A 20,097-nucleotide genomic window follows, 5' to 3' on the forward strand; every position below is an offset into this window, starting at 1 on the left:
CATTGACAAGTCAGTAGCCAAAGTTTTAAATGCTAATGTTTGTAAACTTGAAAATTTAGTTTTCTTCCCTTTCTTAGCGAACAGTATTGTTATAGAGCAGACACGTAATGATGCATAATGATATCATGATGTATTCTACATATAGATCATACGAAATGAATATTTACATATATTACCCTAGAAGTACATTATTATAAAGGCGATACCTTGTTCACATGGAAAATTTAATCATATGGGAATTTCAAGGGTAAGAAATACATAGAAAAGAAAAAATCTCATAAATCTAATGAAAATACGAAGTTGAAAGTAGAGGAAAGACGGACGCCCGACTCATCAGAAGTGGGTTCAGAAGAGTAAGTATTCACTGGTGACTAGTCACACGCGCAGTGATCCCTCCATGTTGATCAGAATCTTAGTGAATCTACTGAGCCGTATACCTTTTCCCCATTACATTTCCATGTGCGATTACAACCACACAAAGAAAACCGAGTGTTAGTACACTTTTATTGAGCTAAAGTGTAATGAATTTGATCGGTTTGTACTAAAAGTATCCAAACCACTTTAGTTGATGTTGATGACATATATAACAAGGTGTTTATTATTACCATAATTGACGTTAAAAGATATGGTTATATATATTTTTTTTTTTATCTAAAATCACCTCAAAAATACCTCATATTATCATTTATTCATATTTCCCCACGTTTTTGAAATATGTTGCATTTTTTTAAATGATAAAGTGATAAGAATATAAGGAGTGCACAAAGGTGAAAGTTGAAGGAAATCAATATTTTGAATAATGAAAAAAAAAAATGATGAAAAGTTTTTACAAATAATTTATGCAAATGAGGTTGAATCCCTATAATTTTTGTTTAGCACAATCATAAAGATATTGACCATAGAAAACTGATATAAAGCTAGGTAGAACATCCCGACCCCAATCCCCAACATATGCATGTAGATCTTAGCATTGGAACATACATTTTCATGCGACTTTCCAATTTGACCCCAAAAAAATCAACAGCTGTATAAAAATGTATTATTAAAACATTGTGAGCATGGGAACTGATTGATTGAGTTTAACGTCCCTCTCGAGAATATCTCACACATATAGAGACATATAGAGACGTTACCATTACAGGTGAAGGATTGCAAAATTTAGGTCTATGCTCGGTGCTTAAGGCCTTTGAGCAGGGAGTGACCTTTATCGTGCCACACCTGCTGTGACACGGGACCTCGGTTTTGTGGTCGAAGGACCGCCGCATTTAGTCGCCTCTTACGACAAACAAGGCGTACTGAGGACCTATTCTAAACCGGATCTCCACGGGACAGCATGGGAACTAGCAATGATGAATGCCGCTGACCTTGAGCTGACCTTGAAATATTGGTAAATGCCTATATCATATAAATATTACTTTTTAACATCTAAAGACCCAATAGCTAATGCATCAAATATACATGTGTCAAACACAAATTTGATGTTTTTAAAGCATGTCAAATTAATTGTTCAAAAATGAACAAAGCTTTGGAATATATATTTCCAAACAATTTTTATCGTTGGTAACTCATGGTTTTTCAACACAATTGTTTTGCAGTAAAAGCATTTCGAAAAAAATCTTCATCATCTGTCTCTGCAAAACACGTTTTAGACATTGTAGATTTAGATCAGAGCCTGCTATATTTTCTGATGTAAATAAATTAAGTACAGCACTGGCAACAGGAAACTGTATTGTGCCAATGGTTTTGGCCTTTGCAAAATTTGAACTCTTCTTGTGAAAAATGACAAATCGATGCATGTGAATGTTTTGAATAATCTACTTTTGCCATGCCATTTGCACACAGAATCTTAGCTGACATTTTGGTATCATCAACTGCGTCATAAGCAATGCAGAATTCTTGACAGAAATACACATGCAAATGTGCCTCATGTCAATTTCTCGTGTGAATTTCACATGAAGAACTTTCACGTGAAATTCGCTTAAAAAAATTCATGTGAAATTCACATGAATCACTTTTCGCATTATTTCCTTGCAAAAATTTTAATGTGAATTTCTTCTAAAACGCTTTTCATGTGAAATTCATGTGAACAATTTACTTCCATTCTATGTGAATTGCTGTTCACGTGAAATTCATGTGAATATTTCAACGTGAATTTCAAGTGAAAAGTGATTTACGTGAAATTCATGTGGATATATTAATGTGAAGTTCACTTGAATCACTGTTCAAGTGAAATTTACAAGACATTTACGTAAATTTCACGTGAAAGGTTCATAGCATTTCACGTAAAATTCAGGTTAGGCACATTTGCCTGTGTATTCTGCTATGAATTATTCTTTATAAGAACAAATTTAGATACTCTTGAACACAATAATGACATAGAAGCTACAAATACTAAAACATGATTTGAAAATTCATTTATCATTACCACTTTACATATAGCATAAGATAGAACACGGAAGTAAAAAAAACTCTTGCATTTTGTGCAATCTAAACAACATTGTTGATGTTTTTCAAACAATTTAAAAATTTCAAAAGTGCTCTGTTAACGATGCAGTTGGCACTTTTTTTCGTGCACTGTCATCTGTTCACCATCCCAGGATATCCCAGTAATCTCCTCAATATTTTCGATGATGGGTACTTTGGGTGAAACAGAAGAGGAAAACATGGCGTCGGAATTAATAGACTGTGCAGCAATCTGTGTAATGTGAGTCATTTATCCTCGCTGAACTAAAATAGATCCATAATATTGAAATGAAATCCTGTGATAACAAACATTTACACAAACTATCTAAATGTAGTCTACTCTAAATAGAAAATTATTAACGGTATTTAAAACGTTAAATTGCGGAAGTGAATTATGTTTTCTTACTCAATGTAGTAGTTTCCAGGTCCAATTGTCTTGAACACCATTCACGTGGTCGACGTTTGTGAATCCTGGATTTGCAACTGCATCAGGTACAGTCTGGATATCGACTTGGTCAGAAAGCCCAACTTCTGAAGAAGAAAAATATGAATATATCTTTAATCTCATTTGCTCGATGTCAAAATGTTCTGTTAAAAGTTGTAAAACTTGGGATATACTGATCACTAGAAATTCATTTATTAGTAATCTCACCGGACGTTGTTTCTGTACCAAAACTTTTGGTAATTTGACTTTTAAATCTTCTAACGTTGTCTATGCTATTGAGTGTAACCTATGTTGCTTAATTCATGTGGGGGAAACTGCGAGTTCACGTAATAAAAGAATATTGGAGTACATATTTCAAATAAATAATGGTGGTAACCAACTTCTTTACAAGCATTTCAATTCACCAGATCACTCCATCTTGTCCATGAAGGTAAGTATTTTGGAATAAAAATTACCATCACACAAACAATCCAACATCAAGTACCCCTCTTCGTAGACAACGTGAAGAACACTGGGTCAGGACCCTTGGTACTGCATTTCCATATGGATGTAATGATAATGTATGAAAGATGAAGATAACGAACAGTGATCAATCTCATAACTCCTATAAGCAATACAAAATAGAGAGTTGGGCAAACACAGACCCCTGAACACATCAGAGGTGGGATAAGGTGTATAGGAGGAGTAAGCATCTCCTGTCGACCGGTCACACCCGCCGTGAGTCCTACATATTGATAAGGTAAACGGAGTTACCTGTAGTCAAAATCAATGTACCAAGAACGGTCTAACAATCGGTATGAAACACGACAGACAACATTTAACCCAATGATAAGTTGCATGGCGTCGGTGGCCTAGTGGTTAGGCCGTCAGACTCTCGACCGAAAGGTCGTAGGTTCGTGTCCTGGACGCGGTAGGGCCGACGTTGTGTCCTTGGGAAAGGCACTTTACATGAATTTCCTCACTCCGCCCAAGTGTAAAAGGGGAACCTGACTATAGACAGTGAAAGATATTGTTAGAATGTTAGTGCTCTAGCGCCTGTAACGGCAGCTTGCACTGTATGCTTCCTAGAGACTGATAAAGTTCTAGATTGATAAAAGGTCTGTCGGGGAAATAATGGGTTATAAAGCGCTTTGAGCAACATACGCTGGAAAAGCGTTACATAAAATTAATGATTATTATTGACAAACTAGATAGTTATAACCACCATTGAATTTGCGAAATGCTGACTATAAACAAGAAGCTTGCCTCGATTTAAAACTGACCATACTCAGAACAAGCTCTTGCATGTCAAATCCGTTGGGAGATATAAACACTATATGCAAGTAATAATGAAATATTGCTACATAAATATGGAAAGTCGACGATGGAGAAGATGAAATCAACCCGATTGTCATAAAGTTGAGTTTTTAGTTTGCCGTTAATACCTACTAGACTGAACACTACGATTATGGAAGTTGCCAATCACAGGCTCTTTAAACCAACACGGATCATGGATGATATTCCTTCCAAATCATGCCGCCAGTTTCTAAAGGTCAATTTTACAACAAAGGAATAGATGCCGTCATTATAACCAACATTCTTCGTCATAAAATAGTTCAGTCGTGTATTCAAACGCATTTCAAGTTCAAGTCTATACTCAGTATTTCCTACAAATATACATCTATTATTGCATCCAAACCTTTTCATTATAAACAAACTTTGCAGTAGCTAGGTATACGAGATATGTGATGTGTATTGTACCACAACGCAATGACGCTTTGCATGATTTCGTGGATAATGATACTCATGAATAACTCTATTCAATATCACATAATTTTAAACTTATAATAAGTTCAATACAACCAGGCGTTGACCACTGTTGTAGACATGGTTGGGAAACGGGTAGAGAATATTGAAGAAATTAGAGCTTATATAAAAGTTCGCACAAAACTTGGTCATTCATTAATTCGAATTTTTACTGAATAGGGGGGAGTTTATGTGTCTGATCAGGTATCTTATGAGACAGTTCGTAGGTGGAGAAAGAAATTTCTGACTGACGCAAAGTCCGTCAAAGATGCAGCAAAATCTGGCCGACCTGTGACTGTAACAGGCAAGGCAAATGTCTCAAAAGTCAGGGAAATAATTGAAAGTAATGACAGATACATGATTCGTGATATTGTCAAAGCAGTTGACATATCGCTATTGCGGGTGCATTTTATTTTGAAGCGTATTTGGAAAGTATAAAAAATTTCTGCCAGATACCGCATACATTTATGACTAAAAACGGGTACGAGTACAAACCGCTAAGCAATTGCTCAAAATGTTTCCCAAATTCAATCAAAGACAATTTGCAAACATTGTTACTGGTGACGAAACATGGTTTCACATGGTTTCACTATTGCGAAGCAGTAAGAAAAATTAGAAACAAAATATGGCTAAATAAACACCGTAGAAGGCCTGCAGTTGCCAAAAGAGCCATAAGCATAAAATAAGGTTCTTTGTTGCATATTCTTCTCATGTGATGGTATAGCCGTACAAATTCCAGTGCCAGAGGGCAAAATTGTCGGTATTACCGAGGTTTATACTAAAATAGGTCAAGAAATATTATCATAAACGACGCCCTTTGTCAGGATTTAGGCATATTCGTCTACTTCATGATAATGCTCCATCATATACATCTGAGCTCGTGAAGCAGTTTTTTAAGTCGGAAAAGGTTACCGTCTTTCCACACCCACCATACTCTCCAGATCTAGCCACATGTGACGTTTTCATTTTTCCAAAACTTAAAACGTTCTTATCTGGTCGTCGTTACATGTCCCGACAAGCTCTTGGCTTAGCCATTAGTCAGTGCCTCAGAGGTCTACCCATTTCGAAAATTGATTCAGAGATTGAAATTATGTATGTCAACCGCGGATAATACTTAGAAGGGGTGTAGTGTTCATTTCATTATTTGAATCGCATGCTTTTGAGATATCGTACAATACACATTATCGGTACATATCGAACAGCCATCGTAGATAATGTTATACTTAATCCACCTACGTGTTTTTCTTCATCATCTTCTTTCAACTATAGTCCAGCTGCACATGTCATTACTGGTGATGTTGATATAGTTGAAAATGAAGACTTCAAATAACTTATTCTAAAAGGTCCTAAATACAGATAACCTCGGCCTTTCATCTCTATTATGAATTATGTCGAAGATTATACCAGACGATGGTTTAAATATGAACAAGAAAAGCCTGATACATTGTCAGAATGGATTAAAAATATAAGAGGAATATTAAAATCCCGCATTGGAAATATCAAAACAAAACTAGATGTGATCTCGTTGCGAGCAACGAGTGGGTCTTCCGTCCAATTTTAGATGTGATGAGATAAGAATTTGACTGAGATTTTCGTTCATAAATAATGATACAAATGTATTGTCTATACGTACAATTGAGCTTCGGTAATGTTTTACAAATATTAATGAAAGTATATATTAACTTCTGCTTCATACTTGGAGATATCTTAATGAAAGTAGATCTTAACTGCAAACTAACAACTCGACTTTATGAAAGAAGGGGTGATTTCAGCTCATTATCACCTACATATATGGTGTTTATATATCTCAACTGATTCGATACGCAAGAACTTTTTCTGTGAATGGTCAGTTTCTAAAGCGAAACAGGCTACTGGCAAACAAGTTGATGGTGCAGGGGTTTCAGCAATCCCATTTAAAGCCAGCATTTCGCACATTCTATGGTCGTTATAACGATCTAGTTTGTCAATACAACCTATTATTGGGTCATTTGTTGTCTGACGTGTTTCATTGCGATTGTTAGGCCGTTTTTGGAACACTAATTTTGACTACAGATAACCCAGTTCACCTGATCAGATCAGGATACAGAGCTCACGGCGGGTGTGACTGGTCAACAGGGGATGCTTATTCCTCCTAGGCACCTAAATCCTCCTCTGTTGTGTCCAGGGGTCTGTGTTTGCCCAACTCTCTATTTTGTATTGCTTACAGGGGTTATGAGATTGATCACTCTCCGTTAATTTCACTTTTCACTTAAAATATTGATCACTGTTCGTTATCTTCAACTGTCATGCTATTGATACTAAATTGGAACTAAATATATATTGAGAAGGAGTAGGTCTTCTTTTGCCAAAATTGTAAAATTTATGATCCCAGGGTGTAGAGGTTTTGGTCTCAAGGTGGGGCTAAACGTATTCTAGTGATTGCTTTCTATATCATTGAAAGTTTGCTGATACGTTATAAAAAATAAGTGCATACATTTATCTAGGAAATGTAGGAAAGGATGTACAAGTGTACGGGAATTGTGAATTTTGCAACTTTAGCGTTTTGACTCTAGGACGGTCCCAAATTAGTCATATCGTTTTAATGTTGCATATGCTATATTATGAAAAGTCTTTTATTAGTATAGGACCTTCCAAAGACATTTAAATCTTAAGAACGCATCTTGTTTTATAATTTTGCTAAATATTAGAATTTAACTTATTTATGGAGAACAGTATTTTTTTTCTAGATTTCTTAGCCCTTGGCAGTCGTGATACTTTTCACTAACACTCAGGTGACCGGCAAGGGCTAAGTTATGTACTGTGAAAAATTACCTCATTTCATTGTCAAGATTTGCTTTTGTTGCATTGACCAGCTCGGCTTTCCATGGTTTTGAGTTTTTGTTCGGTATTGATGGGGGAATCAAGCGTAGTATAGAAAGCATTGACTCGTTGTGGACCTCCATTTGTGTCTATTATTGCTACAAAATATATTTAATATATTTCAAATATTCTGTTAAATATACAAGCAATAATATTGTACACCTTTTCAATTATAAATTCAAATTACTTACTTGCACCTAACTTTGTGTCAGTTGTTAACATTCTCTGTTCATTGTCGATGGCTCGAGGTATGTACTGTCATACGGAACGGTATTCAACTGCCCGCAGTTACTACACTGTATGTGCGAATCCCCCCCCCCCCCAGTGACATTTTCTTTTCACCTTTAATATTCTCATGTGCGAGATATAATGGCCTCATCTTATAGAATACACAGTGGCTCAAGAAATCGACCAAATATATCAATTCCACAACACGTCTTATCCCTTTCCCTAATCTTCCGTTTAAATCTTTTTTGAATTCATTAACCATAATATACCCGAACAGTATTCTCTACATCCGTTTTTTATCTAACGTATCGTCGTCAATATGACCATTAGGATAATTATTTTCCACAACAAGGTTCTAAGCATCTTTAGTCGCCTTGTGTTATCTTTTTCTCTCTTATTGGATTTTATCCAACGTAAATCGACTGCGTTCGTCCCACAGGACTTTGTTCATGGGTGTCACCATAACAAATTGCATCTCGTGTGTGCAAGAATTTACGAGAAAATGAAACCTGAACGTATTTATGCTTTAATCACTGGTAAACAAAAATAAAACATCAAATGATAAATATCTTCAATGTGTTCATTATAATACTTTCACTAATTTCCGACACATTTCTTTAATCATGCGGTCTAATGAAGTTTGGATACCTTAATTTCTTAAGCATTACAAATAACAATATTAATAACGATTCAATTTTATAAAGTAGATTATTCAGAGTATCATACTGATTGTAAATTATTCCCAATAATTTCAAATGTATTGTGATATGAGTTGTGTTCTTTTACAATCCATATGTAGTGTCAAAACATACACTGCTGATTCCTGAGATATATACATGTACCTCTACCATAGAGGCTTAAACGTGTTTTTCTTATGCATGTACTTTAGCCAACTTTTCAAACAAGTCACAGAATGCCAAATTAAATTTCTCTTTGTGTCTTTTACTTTTGTCGACTTAAGCATGGACTATCAATTGAATCCCCCCATTTTTTTTTAATTATCCCATCGCATAATGATCAATACATACAGGTTTATTGCAAATGTTGAGGAGCCCTGTATTCAGCAAACTACTTTAACATATTTTGTTGAATATTGTCATGTCAGACTTGTGTTTACTAACAAAAACCAAAAGTAAAACAATTTCCACATCATTCATACAATATTGATAAATCTATGTAAGTGTATAGTTATACGATAAAAAAGGAAATTCATTTCAGTCTAAATAACATAACACAACAAGGGATTTGTGAAATTGAGAAAATTTAAATAATCTGGATTGATTGATTGATTATTGTTTTACGTCCCTCTCGAGAATATTTCACTCATATGGAGACGTCACCATTGCCGGTGAGGGGCTGCAAAATTTAGGCCTATGCTCGGCGCTTATGGCCATTAAGCAGCGAGGAATCTTTATCGTGCCACACCTGCTGCGACACAGGACCTCGCTTTTTGTGGTCTCATCCGAAGGACCACCCCATTTAGTCGCCTCTTACGACAAGCAAGGGGGCACTTAGGACTTATTCTAACCAGGATCCGCACGGGACATGGAACTGTCTGACATTATATATTGTGTAAAGAGACTACTTTAAACGATATCTATTGTCAGACAGTTCTATTTTCTCTCAAGTCTCTCAATTTCAAAATTCACAATTGAAAAATATTCGTTACTGTGTTACACAGTTTCAAATCCACCAGCCTGGTACCACATTGACTTTTGACTGGCTCTTAAACACATTGCACATAACATATTTTTCATTATTTCTTACTTACACTGTAGTTTCCATGATCTTTCATTTGAACGGGTTTGGATTTTATGAAAACAAGGGATGCTTAGTGCAAAATGTAGACGAGGTTGGTACAGAAGTTATGGAGAAAATGTAAACCGATTACAGACAGACAGATGGTACAAATACAAACAAGTGACATATCGATGATATATGAAGTGTGGTTTCATTGGTGATGTTATTACAATATGGAGCTATGCAAAATAAGGGTTAGGATTATGCATGTACATGTCTGATTTATCAAATTTTAAATGATAAAACACGTGCAATATATACAAAAATTCTGGTAAGTGACCTACCGTAAAGCTCGCATATATTTTCAAATATGTACATCTTTCTCATCTTACCTGTCGTATTTCTTTCAGATAGCCTATTTTACTCTACCCATATATGTCCCAAATGTGATTTTCACACTTGAGTGATTGTCTAGCTACACTCGACCTGTGCACATCTCAGATAGTAATGTATAAGGAATGAGAAACAAATGAAATCACGTTTTAAAACACCATGCATTGTTCAAAGTTATAAAATACTACATAACATAATTATTAATAGAACATTTCGAACGTTTAGATAATTTCGATAAAAAAGCAGTAAAGGCTTTACTTGCATACTTGCATGTACAGTATATCCAAGTATTTGCAGTTATGTCAAGAAAGTAAAGAAGACACGAAAAATAATTTGCTAATTGCACATTGATCGAATAAAATAAGCAAGGGGCATAAAATATGTTATTCAAACTCAATTTTTGCAAAATACATGTCTCTTTAGCATAAGCAAAGCACATGACATGCTCGCCAAGAAAACACATTAATTACCCTTGACCGGAGATGTACACCTAATAAAACTATTAGATTTTTTTATTCTGATAAATCCATGAAACAAAATATTAAATTCCATTTGTATATCTTCAGAAATATATAACACGTTGACATTATACAGACGGTGACATATTTCACCCGTGCCAATCAAGATGTCTTCAATCAGGGAAGATATCAGAGTTGAATATGTTTCCTGTATTGAATGCTTGACTGGTAAGATATTTTACAGTTAATAGAAATCAGGAATCTGATCATACATGTACAGAGTGTACATGTACATAAACACTGAACATCTGTTTGGATATTATAATAGTTAATGTATAATTCATTTTGTTTTAAATTATCGCATACAATAATGAAATATACATCTGGGTAAACATATAGGTATTACATGTGCCATCCATACTAAACAGTTAAGTACACAAATACAGATATAAAAGGGAATATATATATATATATATATATATATATATATATATATATATATGCATACATATTGCATATATATATATATATATATATATATATATATATATATATATATATAATATATATATATATATATATATATATATATGAGCAATATGTTGTAGTGCACACCTTTCAAGATTTGTTGTCTCTTTTGGAATCACATAATTTCACAGGTCACTTTGCATGTACATGAATTAAATATACATCTCTCTCTCTCTCTCTCTCTCTCTCTCTCTCTCTCTATATATATATATATATAATATATATATATAATATATATATATATATATATATATATATATGTGTGTGTGTGTGTGTGTGTGTGTGAGAGAGAGAGAGAGAGAGAGAGAGAGAGAGAGAGAGAGAGAGAGAGAGAGAGAGAGTAATTTTACTAGCATTTATGCATGTAAACTATTTCAAAATTTTGGATTGACAATTTGAAAAGTTACAGAAGTTGCATTGGGGCCTATATCTGAATTTATCATTAGAAATAAAAACATATATGCTATTTTCAATTTGAACTTAAAATATTCAATTTTAAAGACTAAAGTCTATCAAATTGCAGAAATTTCCAATCATAATAATTCAATTATATCGAGTGAAAAAGGCATATATCATCTATTTTTTCCAGTGGGGGAGGGGGCATCCAGAGAAATTCACTTCACAATTGCCCTAACATTCTTAACAAGCAAGACAATAAAAAATGGAATTGGTGTAAATAAAGGAAACCTTGGTAAGGAGTGCATTTTTACACCTTACAATCAGTATACATGTGTAGCAACGCTAAATGTAATAATCAGGCATGGATCGTCGTTTCCAAGGGAGTGGGGACTGCTGGAATTAATACAAATACAACAATGGCTTCTCAAATTTCTTGAAAAACAGAAGAATAATGATAATAATAATAATGAAATAGAAAATAGAATATAAGGATAAAACCAAGATGTTTTGACTTATGTTCAAAATCCTAATACATGGGTGTAGGGTGTACGGGGGGGGGGGGGGGGTTAAAGTTCTCTACTATCAGAGCCTGATAAAAGTTTTTATGCAGTCTCCTTTCTTCATGGAAGGAGGATTTTAGCATGATATCAGAACTTTCAAGCTTACAATTTTCTCATTCACTACTATTGTTGAAAATAGTAGGGTAGGGGGTACCCCATCCCCCTGATAATATGTGCCTGATAATGACGCATAATATAATAAACTCAATTATTACATTTTGCATTAGGGATGCAATAGTGCAAACTGTTATAGAAGATCTATTGAGCGCCATTTTAGCATAAACTCAAGAAATGAAAGATATTATCAATCAATGATATCTTTAATTCTGAACAATAGCGTAGTTCAATGAATCAAAGAAATATGTGCTATCAATCAATGAGAGCAATATTGATTTACTGTTTACTTTTATTAGATTAACGGTATCTTTGTCTCAATATATGAAAGCAATCATTATATTCTGTATCGAAATTAATGTTTACGAAATCTGCGAAGGTGTTTATTGTAACGTAGGTATTGGTAGCTAAATTCACTCATTGAATTTTCCTTAATCTCATTTTATTATAATATTTGGACCATGTCCTAAAACATATAAGAGGCCCATGGGCCACATCGCTCACATGAGCAGCATTTCCTAGCAATAAACAAGCTTTATCTAAGCAGCTTGGTTAAAAAAACCTTTACGAAGTAACGACTAAAATTTCATTAATTAGCAAACTAAATTATTAAACTTAACTACAAATTCATCAATCATCATATGCCCTTGTAGACGGATATGGCCTTCCATGTTAACAAATTTCATCTAAGCATGTTTTGTGCCAAGATTGGTTCCCTATACATTCGCATGTAAAATGTGATCCTCTATTTTACTTCCTAATCCACAGGGTCATGATGTTTACAACCTTGAATCTCCACTTTGTCAAGCTTTCGTGTAAATTTCAGTTCCTCTGGTCCAGTGGTACTTAAGAAACAGATTTTTGAATGACCCCACCCTATTTTTGTGGCTATCATCCCTTTGAAGGGAGCATAACCCTTCATGTGAACAAACTTTAATCCCCTTTGCTTAAGGATGATTTGTTCCAAGTTTGATTGAAATTGGCTCATTGGTTCTGGAGAAGATTTTCCTATATATCAGCATGTAAAACTTTAACCCCCTCATGTGATCCCATCTTACCCTCGGGGGCCACGATCTTCACGAATTTGAATCTACTCTAAATCATGAAGCTTTCACTTAAATCTCTACTCATATGGTCGGGTGGCTCTTGAGAGGATTTTGAAAAATGTTCCCTATATATTCGTATGAAAAGTGTTATCCCTAATTGTGACCCCATCCTACCCCAAGGGTAATGATTTGAATTTGAATTTCCACTATGTCAGGAAGCGTTCATGTATATTTCAGCTTTTCTGGCCGAGTGGCTCTTGAGAGTTTGAAATGGGCCACCTTAATTTTGCAATTTTGTGATTTTCTCCCCTTTGAAAGGAGCATGACACTTCATTCCATTTACCCAAAAATGATTTTTTTCCAAGTTTGGTTGAAATTAACCCAGTGGTTCTGGAGAAGATCTTTGTACATTTTGTATATATCAGCAAATAAAACTTTGATTCTCTATTGTGGCCCCAACCTATCCCCGGGGCCATGATCTGAACAACTTGGAATCTACTTTATATCAGGAAGCTCTCAGGTAAATCTCCACTTTTCTGGCCCATTGGTTCTTGAGAAGAGGATTTTAAAAAAAAATTCTTTATATATTCGCATGTATAACTTTAATCCCTAATTATAGTCCCAACATAACTCCGGGGTAATGATTTTTACAAACTTTATGTAAATTTCAGCTTTTCTGGCCCAGTAGCTTTTGACAAGATTTTTAAATGACCCCACCCTATTTTGGCATTTTTGTGATCAGTTACCCTATAAAGGAAGCATTGCCCTTCACTTGAACAAACTTGAAATTCCTTTACCCAAGGAGGATTTGTACCAGGTTTGGTTGAAATTGACACAGTGGTACTGGTGAAGAAGATGAAAATGTGAAAAGTTTACGCCGACGACGCCAAAGGAAACGCCGATAGACAACGGATACTTTTTGATAAGGAAAGCTCGCTTGAGCCTTCGGCTCAGGTGAGCTAAAAAATAAATAAACGCAAGTAATCAAGTTAAGTTTCGAAGATAATAAGACTTAAAATCCCCTCTTTTCCAGCCCCAAAGGCAAAACGCCAAAATTGAGAAAAATAACACGAAACCCAATAACAATATTTGTTGACACCAGAAATATTATTTTCCACATTCAGTTATATATGTTAAACTCACATAATTAAAATTCAACGTTAACAATAAATTCAAAATGCATCCAAGGAAAACGCAACTACATGATTTCATCAGGTAACTGGTCAAATTCTCTAAATATGGAAGTCACTATCTGACATAAATTTTCTGACAAGAAAGAAATTCTGTGCATAAAATTTCTTATTTCATCTATTTTCTATAATCAATCAAGTCATTTCTAAAATATTGAATAGAAAAAATATCAAATGACGTTAAATTCAAAATTATGTCAAATTTTGTAACACTTCCGGATATAAATTTTAAGAGATTCACCCAGCAGAGATGAACTACTGATCTTTCTATAGCTTAAATATTTAAGAATTCCCTAATCATATATTGCAATAGTACAAAGCTGAATGAGCCATTCAAGAATAGTCTACAGCTTTGAATTAGAAAATTATGAGTGGTGTCATATATTTACAACATAAAGTGAAAAGAGGATTTTCTTAATATTGATCATAGATACACTTAAGTCTATTTCTTACCATGTCTGATTCTGAAATTACAGAAGAAGCCTCCGGTTTTTTTATGAAGTCCATTATATTTTCACTACACTCTGACCAAACACACGTGATATGTGAAAAGTTTTGGAGCCTTTGACTTGCTTTTCTATATACAATGTGGAATGCTACGATTCTAGTAATGACAGTTTTCGAAACGTTTTTCAATTCTGCTGCACTTCGAATCCATAAATTTTCAGCAATAATCTGAAACATAATAACCGATAATTATCAGACTATTTTAAGAACGATATCACAAAATATGTGAAATATGATTGTGCACACAACCTGTTACGTCGAAGACGTCAGACTGCGAAGCAACTTTATTGGAAAGCATTATATGACCATAAGAGTCCTAGCGTGATAGCGTTCAATGATTACCTGTCAAAATCATTCTTTTCTTCTACATATTGAATTGCTGTACTTAGATATCTAAAACTTTTATTTATTGATTTATTTATCAACATACCTATCCGAACGAAAGCATATCGACATATGAATACAAAACAATATGCTTAACACTTTGCAGAAAAGAAAAAAAACGATATTTTTTAATTGAACATACCTTTTGTTCTGCGTCACTTGTGACAGCATACTTCATAGCGACGAAATCACTTAAGTATGATCTTATCGGGTCATCTGATTGTTCCTTTTCTAGAGAAGACTTGAGAATTTTTCCAAGTGGCAGTTCTTCAACTATTCGTGAGACTTCAGTTATTTTGTCTACATCACCTTTGGAATAAACAAATTTAATGATTTGAAACATAAGCATGAAGTCCATAAAACATGTCTAAACACGTTGCAGTAGTCAATTACATGTTTTAAAATATTGAACCCAAGGTAAATAACTCTGTTTGCATTGGTTTCTTTATCAATCAAATCCTTTATGAAAAGTTAAGATAACGAACAGTGATCAATCTCAGAAATCCAATAAACAATACAAAATAGATAGTTGGGTAAACACAGACCCCGCGACACACCAAAGGTGGGATCAAGTACCTAGAAGGACTAAGCATCCCTTGTCGACCGGTCACACCCCCGTGAGCCCTATACCCTGATCAGGTAAACGGAGTTATCCGTCGTCAAAGATCAGTGTACCACGAACGGTCTAACAATCGGTATGAAACACGTCATACAGCATTTTGCCCAATGATAGGTTGTATTGGAAAACTAGATCGTCATAAGAACCATAGAATTTGCGAAAGGCTGACTTTAAACGAGATTGTTGGAAACTCTGAACGATCAACTTTTTTGTCAGTACCTTGCCTCGATTTAAAAACTGACCATACACAGAACAAACTCTTGCGTATCGAATCAGCTGAGAGACATAAACACCATATACAGATGATAATGGAATATTGCTACATAAACGTAGGTATGGGAAGTTGACGATGGAGAAGCTGAAATCAACACGTTTGTCATAAAGTTTAATTGTTAGTTTGCCGTTGATGTCTACTTTCAATAAAACATCTAAGTATTTATGCGACAGCTTCCTTTATTTGAACATTTTGTATATTTTTGTAAAAGAACAGTTTTATGAAAATGTTATCAATAGTATAGAAATATACGTTCGGTGCTTTTATCAGATAAAAATTCGAGTATGGTATTACCTTAATATGACTAATCATTGCCTATCAACATAATTGTTGCCCTTTTGTCAGTTTAAATTGAGGTAAACTACTGGCAAACAAGTTGATGATATAGAGGTTTCAACAGTCTCGATTGAAGTCAGCATTTCGTAAATTCTATGCTCGTTATAACGATCTAGTTCGTCAATACAACCTATCATTAGGTAAAATGCTGTATGACGTGTTTCATACCGATTGTTAGGCCATTGTTGGCACACTGATTTTGACTACGGATAACTCCGTTTACCTGATCGGGATATAGGGCTCACCGTGGCTGTGACCGGTCGACAGGGTATGCTTACTCCTCCTAGGCACCTGATCCCACCTCTGGTGTGTCCCGGGGTCCGTGTTTGCCCAACTATATATTTTGTATTGCTTGTAGGAGTTATGAGATTGGTGACTATTCGTTATCTTCACCTTTCATGTAAAACGTTACAATTTTCACATATAATACAGCTACAGATGGAGTGTCATGATGTCTCAATATAATGTTGCAAACCATGAATTGCAATGCAGCCAATTTGAATGTCCTTTGACTAAATCATAAAGCCCGATATATTGAATAAAGTCAGTTGATGAATCTGTGTATATCAAATACAATAAAATGTATGAAAAATAAGAAACCTTTTACCTTGATGATTGACCTCGGATGATGTGATTTTTTCAATGAGTTCAAGTAGAAGCCAAGAAAACGGGAAATGTGTTTTAAACAATCGTCCGTCAACGCCATGTCCCTTAACCATTATCTCTTGCAATGGCTTTCTATTTTTCGGTGATATCATCATGTCGTACTTTATACCAGTAGCTTCACAATTGTTGATTATTTGGAACCAAAGCCTTTGTTTCCAGGTATAATTTTCCTCCTCTACGTCCACTATATTCAGATTTTTGTTGGAATCAACTTGCGCAATTATTCCAGCAAGTAAAGAGGATACTTTTTCGGCCAGACATTGTGCAATTGATTTTCTGTAAACAAAGTAAAAGGTCCGTGAGCATTTTGCATTTACGACGATTCAATTCCAAAAAGATATATGCATACAAACCAGTTAAATGTAACTATAGAAAGCAATAGGGAAAATATTATAAACTTTTCAACATCTATTTCATATTTGAATATTTTACTAAACATAGACGTTAGTGGTAAACTAATAACTCATTTTTTGATAAACGGGGTCCATTCAGCTTCTTTATCGTTAGGTTCACTTAAAATCCACCTGTGATGGCATTCATTTAGTATCATGTCCCATTATGTTTCTGGAATAGATACTTACGAGTCTGCGTAAATTCAGTTCAACTGATTTATAAGTATCCGTTCTTACCAACTAATTCCTTTCCTATTATGGTCTCAGTGATCCAAATGTGAGTAAAATGGAATAAAACAAAATAAAACATTAACTATATGTGTTCTACTGTTGATCAAAATAAGATATTTCAAAAGAAATTGATTTGGCCTTCTTTGAATTATTCCACCATCTCTAGTAGAGAAACATTTCTTCTTATAATCACACTGTTGACGTTGCAATTCACAGGCGATCATTGGAAACACGTTTAAATGTAAATAGTGAAGTGCCAATTGCGAATATTTGTCAGTTGTTTCCCCTATTTCAAACATAGGTGGCCCAAGACTCGTTTACATCCTTGTTGACTTCCAGTGTATACAAGATTTATGAGAGATTGTAAGGTTTTTGTTGTGCAAATAGGGAGTGGGGGTAGAATTCCCGAGATATGAAGATTTTAAAAAATCCAATTGGTTCATTGTCATCATATATGACAGCGACAACGATCGTTTTAAGTTCCACTCAGCGTCGTGCGCTATAAACTTCAGTCTTCAGTTCAGTCCGACTTCACAGATGCAGATATCAGATGACGACTTTGTTGCAGAAAGTATTTACGGGGGTGTTGGGTGTTGGGGGTGTTAACCATTTGCTCTGTAGATCTTAATATTCTGCATGAATGTTTTATGCTGAAATTTTATCTATACTTAGTGATACAGTCATCAATGATCATATAATTCTATGACTCTCAACTAGATTAGATTTATAATCAAACAGTGGAAATTTGAGTCATCAATATATAAACGAAGTATGGTACAAAAATATATTACAAATGTCATTTAAAAATTAATTTTAGAGTTAACCAAGGTCGTCAAAATATGAATGAACGCGATTGCTAACAGCACCCCCCCCCCCCTCCGCCGTCACTCGGTACGACGACGCGACTGTAATGGAGGGGTGGCTATAATCAGACTGTAACTGTAAGGCAGTGAATATCCCTAGGTCTTGTTTTCGTTTTTGATGACTGAATTGTAAATTAATTTCATCACTTTACTTTCATTGTTAATTTGGTTATGAATTTCAGGGAAAACGAATCTGGATTCTTCAATATAGTCAATACGTATGGAATTAATCAAAATATGGGATGAAATTGTCAAACTTTCATAACTTATCAAAGTTTGCATTATCATAGTTATGTTCTTATGTCATGTTTATCAACTTACCCACGGAAGTGCAGTCTAATACGTCAAAGAAATGAATACCAGTCCTAGCCTATTTTAACTGTTGGCGCAAACCAGAAGAAAAATGCATCTCCAGAGATTAAGATATTTCTGAATTTTTTTTAGAAATAAAATTTTAATCATATCTACTTTTATCAAAATTAAATGCAAATTCATAAAGCTAAAAATTTATCCAAGTGAAGTAAATACAAATTTCACTGTAATATATACAATGTTGTGTTTATAATAAAAGACACACATATGCCTATTGTTCATTGTGGTTTTTATTTTAAAAAATCATTGCATTACGTTTTTCAATATTCACTTGTAACTTCGATTTCACAGTTAACAGTTTATTTGCGTGTTTTAACTTATATCACTTGAGTGGTATGATATATGTACTCTGTATACATGACTGCCTTCTCTATCGTGAATTTTATTTCATAAAGAGAAGTTATACATATACATTCACTATTACTACACATTTTAACAGCATAATAATAGAAATTCAGGGATATGTGGATATATTTAATAATTGATATTCTTAATCCTCGATCGATCGATCGATCGATCGATCGATCGAGAGAGAGAGAGAGAGAGAGAGAGAGAGAGAGAGAGAGAGAGGGGGGGGGCTGTCCGCATCTTATTGTTTTAAACATATGCAATTCAACAACTTTTAAAGAATTATGATGTATTGTATATTATATATTCAACCTAAACTACTGTTTAAGCATGTAAACTTAATCATGAAGTAGTTTATAATGAAAAAAGTTCAATGTGTATCGAATGTCTTTATTTAATCGATGTGACAGAGAAAATTCGGTTGCAGCTGAAACTCTCAACGTGCTTTCCTTTCCGCCCAGATAGTCTTGCAATACGTTTTCTAAGTTCGCCTCTAAGCGCAGTGAGGTCCTACGAACCGTAATCCGCCATCGTTACTAAATATTCAACAACTTTCTAATCTAAACGTGTCCTTCCGACGCTCTCTTAATCTTGAGGTTAGAAACGCCTTGGACGTTAATGGATCGTACGCCACCTGTAATCAAGGGCGAGTAATTTGGAGTTTTATTTGCCATACACAGACGCAATGGGGAGATTATCAAAAAAACTTTTAGTTCAGGTGAATTAAAAAGCAAATACAGTTTAGAGCTTTGAGATTTGCACTTGAATTTCATGCAAACCTATCACTGAAATAGATAATTATTTACTTGAATCAGAGAGTCATATCTGCTGTCTTAAAACTATTGATTTACATGAAAGTATCAATTGAAAAGACCATTACTTTGGGATTTACTGGTG

At 34.5% G+C, this 20,097-nt stretch overlaps 1 protein-coding gene and 1 long non-coding RNA gene across 2 annotated transcripts in view; both read right to left on the reverse strand.

The window, feature by feature from the left end:
* Positions 1 to 20,097, reverse strand: part of LOC125676424 (E3 ubiquitin-protein ligase rnf213-alpha-like) — a 175,020-nt gene that overhangs the window by 89,372 nt on the left and 65,551 nt on the right. The window contains exons 18-20 of the mRNA XM_056158169.1: positions 16,936 to 17,270; positions 15,242 to 15,408; positions 14,662 to 14,883 (exon numbers count right to left, since the gene is read on the reverse strand). Of these exons, the coding sequence (XP_056014144.1) occupies positions 14,662 to 14,883; positions 15,242 to 15,408; positions 16,936 to 17,270 (724 nt within the window). The remainder of the gene's footprint in view (positions 1 to 14,661; positions 14,884 to 15,241; positions 15,409 to 16,935; positions 17,271 to 20,097) is intronic.
* Positions 2,429 to 7,784, reverse strand: LOC130052633 (uncharacterized). Its single transcript, XR_008800994.1, has 3 exons — positions 7,505 to 7,784; positions 2,870 to 2,994; positions 2,429 to 2,727 (listed from the first exon to the last, which is right to left on the reverse strand). It is a non-coding gene; the product is annotated as an uncharacterized LOC130052633 (long non-coding RNA).

Source organism: Ostrea edulis, chromosome 3, assembly GCF_947568905.1.
Source record: "Ostrea edulis chromosome 3, xbOstEdul1.1, whole genome shotgun sequence".
In the NCBI taxonomy this organism is placed as follows: Eukaryota; Metazoa; Mollusca; class Bivalvia; order Ostreida; family Ostreidae; genus Ostrea; species Ostrea edulis.